We start from the raw sequence: 6,575 nt of genomic DNA, 5'->3' as shown, positions 1-6,575 counted from the left end.
CTCGGCCCTGAAGTTGCTGGACCCCATTTACCATCTGGGGCTTCTGCTCTGCACCGATGCTTTTCGCACTTCTCCAGTCCAGAGTTTGAACACTGAGTCCCACGAACCTTCTCTTCACTTCCGTCGTTTGCAACTTTCTTTACAATATGCAACTAAGCTTCGATCCTTACCATAGCATCCCACCTGTGATTGTGTTTTTCTTCCTCGGTGGGCAATGCTCTTTCAGAACAGACGGTCTGCTATTCCTCCATTTGGCCTTCGTTTCCGGGCATTACTGGCTGAATTGGGTCTGGCATTGGATGACATTGCTGTCCCCAATGATCAGCTCATTCCACCATGGCTTATTACCATCCCATTGTGTGACCTTTCCTTGAGTCATCTGGGGAAGGCGGATACTCCCAATTGGAAGTACCGTCTTCTTTTTGCTGAACTTCTTTCGAACCATTCCTCTCTTCCCATTTACACGGATGGTTTGAAATCAGGTGACTCTGTAGGTTCTGCTATGGTTTGCTGTGGTCTGGTAGTTGCTCGCAGGATTCCCTCTACAGTTTCTGTGTTCATTGCCGAGTTATATGCTATTTCTCTTGCCCTGGATCATGTAGAAGCTATGCAGTACAGTAATTGTACCATTTACACTGATTCTCTTATCTCTCTACTGGCCCTGGAATCGCTTAACGTTAGTTCTCACCCTGTTGTCGTCGATATTCAACACCGATTGGCCCACTTTTCGCTATCTTCTATTTCCATCCAGTTTTTCTGGATCCCTGGCCATGTCGGTATTCACGGGAACGAGCTCACTGACACCGCAGCTAAGTCCATCTGCTCTGGTGCCATCATGGCCGTGCCTGTCCCATACATGGACTATGGTCCTGTCTTTAAGGCGCGGCATCGTGCCAGTTGGCAGTCGACTTGGAGTGAGTAACGCCATAATAAGCTTTTCCAGATCAAACCTTCTGTTGGTCTTTGGCCGTCTTGCTTCCGTAAGGATCGGAAGGAAGTAGTAGTCCTGGCAAGGCTACGCATTGGTCATAGTTTTTTAACCCATCGTTTTCTTTTATCGGGTATTGACCCACTGATGTGTATCTATTGTGACACTCAAGTCACAATAGCCCACATTTTACTGTCATGCCGTCGTTACGACCATGAGCGGCAGCATCATTTTAGACAGATTTTATCTAAAAGTTTACCCCTGACGCTGGACAGTGTCGTTGGTAATGGTAACACTGTCCGATTAGGTTGTATTTTTAATTTTTTACACACTATAGGTATTTTTAATTCTGTATAAATCTTTTATCGGCATATATTGGTTTTAACTCGCTGTATTTTTACATTTTACTTTCTTTGTTTTTACCGGTTGTTTGGTGCAGATAGCCTTGCTGCTTTGCGCCATAAAACACCAACCAACCAACCAACCTTACTGCCAGAGTGCCAAGAGTTTTATATAAAGTATAGTTTGTATGTCAGTGATCGAATTATGTTTATTTTATGCCATTGATAAATATAGTTTAGTTTTAACCAATGTTTTTAACTATCTAAAGTTATTTATTGTTGTTTCTTAATTAGTAAAAGAAGAGAAAGGTCTTCCAGTATTTTCTCTAATGACCAAACAGACATGAGAAAAGTAAAAAAAAAGACTGATGATTTGTTTAACTATTATTATAATACTGTATTGTCCACCAGTATCTTTGCAAAGATGTTCATTGAATGAAAAATTTGATGATGATTCTGTTTTTTGTTTTTTTAGAAACATTATCATAATTTCATACCATATGAACATATTTTATTATAAACATTTGTATATTTTGCTAAAATTTTATGTGATATTTACAAAACATAACTATTTTATACACACACTGGAATCTTTACTTAAAGGTACAAGTGAAGTTGTTATAAAGGATTTAGTAGCTCATACCTGTCTCATTTACTTTTTTTCATTAATGTGAGCCTTCAAAATAACTAATTTCACTACCATATACTGTTGAACAGATCAAAGTGCCAGGGACTTTGGAAAATGTAGAGCATTAAATAAAATAAGTGATAAATATTTAATATCAAGGAGTGAGAGAAATCTGAAAAATACTAAAAAAATGCTATAAGAATAAATTTATCAAAGTTTTTGCCACATATGTTTTTGTTTTTTTTTGCTGAAATTACGTTATATAAATAAAGTACCTTAAAAAATAGTTGAACATAATCCGAGAGTTGTTATATACAAAATCTTTATTTAAACAAGTTCATTTTTGAAATTGTGTAGTACATTTTGAAAAATACTTTGAGATCTTTAAATATTGAGTTGTCAAAACTTTCCAAGATCATCCACAAGAGTTTTACTGGTGGAAAAAAAATAAAAGCCATTAGTGATAAATTTGTATAGGCTTTTATTAATTTTTTTTAGTTTTTTTCATTTATAGTGCATAAAATGTCAAATAACCAAGTGATGTAGACAAAAACTGTCTGTTTTCTGTTTCTACAACAGATGTGAAAGGTTTAACAATGACCTCATATGTTGAAACTCTCCGAGAAAAAGTGTATGCAGCCTTGGAAGAATACTGTAAACAAAACTACCCAGAGCAACCAGGTCGTTTTGCCAAGTTGCTTCTGCGTCTTCCAGCTCTCCGGAGCATAGGCCTCACCTGTCTGGAACATCTATTCTTCTTCAGGCTAATTAACAACACACCTATTGACGATTTTTTGATGTCGATGTTGGAAGTACCCTCTAACCCATGATTGTTACTTGTATAATATGTTTAGGTGTTTTTCAAGCATTTGTTCCTCTTTTCCTTCAACACACAAGTTTTCTTACTAAATTCTTTGTCATCAAGTGTTTGGAGCATGTATACAGGCTTTTAGTGGTAGGAGATATGATAAAGTTCATTTTCACAGAAGTGCAAGTGCGAAAGGATTTGTTTGTACCTTTATTTTGTAGATGTGTTACGAGAGTAGTATTAAACCAGATAATGTAGGTTAAAATAGTTACTGTTTTATCCTTTATCACTGTAGCAAACCAGATATAATAACAGAAATATACAGTATATTTTAGCTTGCAGTTTGAAGATTACAATGACCACATTTAAGCAAGTGCTGTACTTTTAAATATTTGGCATGTATAACATAATTACTGGCTTAAGTGTGGTACAAAATAGTTCAATTTGAAACATTTTTTGTAACTTTTGCATGCTGATTTCCAGTACACTTAACCCATTGACTGCAGCTGCTCTAAATGCAAGTGGAATGTTTGCAAGCCATACACTCACATTCAACTGCCGGTACCCTGTACAGCGACTCGGCAGTCAGTGGGTTAAATAATCAGTAAGTCCTTTCTTTACTAGAGAACAGTTGTTGTAAAAAGGTTTTAATTTATTTTTTCTCTGTTTTTTAGAAATGTAAGAAGTTAGAATTTTAGGTTGTTAAAGACAATCACAGTTAAAGAAAACTAAATTATATTTGATGTAAAAAAATTGTTTTTCTATAAAACATTATATTTATATTAAACCTTATCATAAAGAATTCAAGATTAAAAGGAAAGTAGTGTTAGGAAGGGATTAATTACCTCTGCTTCAATCATTTTTTATTATTTTGTTAAATGAAATTACTTGGCTTTGATAAATGTCAGTAGTTTTAGAATAAGAAGTATGATAAAACACAAAAGTTAAAATTGTGACTGTTAAATGAGCCAATATGAAGAAGGTATCAATAGTGTTTGCCCATTCAAGCTTTGACAACTTTGACTTTTTATATAGTGTACCATATCTCAAGGTAGAAATATCACTTATAATGGACATGGAACTCCTCTGTTCTGATTACATTTGGCAGTAACTTGCAATTAAAAAAAGTTATCTTAAATGTTTTTACACACTTTTTTTCTTTCATAGGCACCTGTATTGGGATATCTAAGAATACGTGTTAAAAAGTAATAGTAGTCTATTATTATAATGTTTCTTCACACTTTTTAGTGTGGAAAGGGTCATGTCTTATCAGCTTATATACAAAGTAATAGCTAAAGCACACTATTATAATTTGAAACTTAACACTGTAGATATCCAACCAGATGACTTTTATTCCTGAAAACCTGTAATGTATGCGTGTAAAAAAGAAAACCAAGAGTACAAGTTGACTTGGTAATATATCACTATTTTTTCTAAAGATTATATAGTTTGGAGATCTGTGTTTGGCTAAATATATATAATCCATTTTTTGTTTGTTTTTTAATGCTTTGTATTTTTGAAGGTAACTTGTATGTTTTTATTCTTTTGAAGATTGTATTATAACTTATAACTAGAATAGAATTATTGTTTATAGTGTATAAGAGATAAACTAATGAGCTATTCTCACTCTTAATCTTTACATTATTTAACACTTTCTTTTTAATGATGTATCTGTATTGTTGTCTTTTATCAATGTTTCTGTGATCATATAATGTCTTGGCAGGTAACAAAAGGTTCATTACTCTAAGACAGGCACATAATTTATGAATTCTTTAATTTTGATTGATAGTTCCAAGTTTGTTAGCACTGATTGTAGCACCTAGGATTTTCTTTAAATTTAATTTTACATTTAAGTGATACACAAAAGTAATCTATTCTGACTTCTTCAGCCTAAACAAGAAAACTGAAGCCATTATCAGCTCATAATTTCACTTATTTTCAAGCACTGAATGTTGTCTCCCAGAATTTGATGATTTCCCTAAACTTCCTCACTGCCACATTTCTAGATAAATATAAATAGACACATCTTTTAATCTTTCATTACATATTTGAAACTGGTAAACTTAGAGAATTTTGAAGATAAATTATACCCTTTCTTCATGGTGTACAAAACACCAAGCCCACATGTGATTAATGTCACATTTTTTATGGCCAAAGCAAAGGTTATATAGTACAACTCATGCATGTGGCCATGGCAGTACTATGGGGGGGATGATATATATATATATATGTGGCCATGGCCGTGAAAGAGTTTAAAATATCTGTGTTATGTAATGGAATACATTCTTCCTTTGTGAGGATGCTGTATTTTTGTTATAATAATAGTTATTTTTGGCTTATGTACATTAAGAAGGTACTGCTATTGGTTGCATAGAGTACAAGAAACATGCTCTTATTGAATACTAGTCAAATTGTTTTACACAAAAACTTCTCTTTTTGTATGTAATTATCTGTGCATGAAATTCCTAGGTTTTTGTTACTATGTCAGATATATTTTAGTTACATGTTATTTTTAAATACTTATGCTATATATTTCGGGGGCATAGCCAGAATATCATATAAGTACTAAATGTTTTTTGATTGGAAGATGTTTAAATATAGTTTCTGTATTGTTGCTTTTTTTATTTGCAAATCAAAAGTTTGAGATGATTGGTAAATAAAGGAAAGGGAAAAAATATATTATCCATGGTTTTAAATTGAACAAAAAATATATTATGGTGTTTTAAAACATAATTTTTAGAAATCACTATTTTTTATATATTTCAATCTTGAAGTGCCATTCAGTGTGATATTTGTTATATGTGATTATTCTGCATAAATAGAAATAAGCAACTTAGTAGGTTTATTAAAGTATTTGCGAAGAGTTGTTAGTATTAAAGTGAGTCATAATAAACTAACAAGCATAACATAGACTCAGAGGTGCACAACATACGGCCCACAGGCCAAATTTGGTCTACCAGCTTATTTTATACAACCCATGACACAAAATTATAGTGTGCAAAGTTGTAAGTTTTTTGTTTTTTTTAATTTGATGGAAATATTTTTAACTCCCAGAGAGCGTTACCAATTGCATTCATTAATTTTAATCGCCATTTCTCTATGGCATTACAGAATACTGTTTAAGTGGAATACAGTTTCATAAAATAATAAATTTAATGCAATTTGTTTGTTCACATCTCATGACGTGGTCAGTGTTTTTTTTTTTTTTCGTATTTATAGAATTATTAAAAACACCCATTTTTATATGTTATCAAATTTAAATAAAAGTTTCTGCATCACAATTTAATAGAAATATTGTTAAGTATTTAAATTTGGTAGAAATACAAAGGGCTCAAAATGGCCCACCAAGTCTCAATCACATTCCAAGTTGGCCCAACAAAATATTGTGTTGTGCACCCCTGACATAGACTAATGTGTACTTGAAATGTTTTCAAATTACCTGTATAAAATATTTCTAAGATTATGTTCCTTCATAGGGTTTTCAAGAAACCATATTGTCGAGCCATATTATATGTTTAACATACCGCATGGAGAGTGCTGAAGTGACATTTTGTCAAGCATAATGCCCCATGCCCCAACAACTAAAGTGTTTTATCAGAGCATTTTTCTATATCAGGAGGAGCAAGTAATGGATTTGTACTACAAATATATAAAAAAGCCTTTCTGCTAAATGAAATTAAGTGTGAAATTAATCAAATGTTTTTTTTTTATACAAAGCAATATTTTGTAACTTTTAGATGTAAGTAAGGAGAACTTTACTGCTTAATGTTTTTGAAAAGTACTTTGAAATATTGAATATTTTAAGATTGGCAGTACTTGCAAGAATTTGTTATTACCACATACATCATAGCCTTATAATATATATGTTTA

The 6,575-nt window shown here is 32.5% G+C and overlaps 1 protein-coding gene across 2 annotated transcripts in view; it reads left to right on the top strand.

The window, feature by feature from the left end:
• Window positions 1-6,330, top strand: part of LOC106462033 (retinoic acid receptor RXR-alpha-A-like) — a 29,844-nt gene extending 23,514 nt beyond the window's left edge. The window contains exon 8 of one of the 2 annotated variants that reach the window (XM_022389159.1): window positions 2,477-6,330. In XM_022389159.1, the coding sequence (XP_022244867.1) occupies window positions 2,477-2,727 (251 nt within the window). In that variant the 3' untranslated portion in view covers window positions 2,728-6,330. The remainder of the gene's footprint in view (window positions 1-2,476) is intronic. The other variant, XM_022389160.1, reaches the window with a different exon arrangement.
• The last annotated feature ends 245 nt before the right edge of the window (window positions 6,331-6,575 follow it).

Source organism: Limulus polyphemus, unplaced genomic scaffold, assembly GCF_000517525.1.
Source record: "Limulus polyphemus unplaced genomic scaffold, Limulus_polyphemus-2.1.2 Scaffold1078, whole genome shotgun sequence".
Taxonomy (NCBI): domain Eukaryota; kingdom Metazoa; phylum Arthropoda; class Merostomata; order Xiphosura; family Limulidae; genus Limulus; species Limulus polyphemus.
Note: the sequence above shows the minus strand (reverse complement) of the source record. Positions and strands in the feature narration are given on the sequence as shown.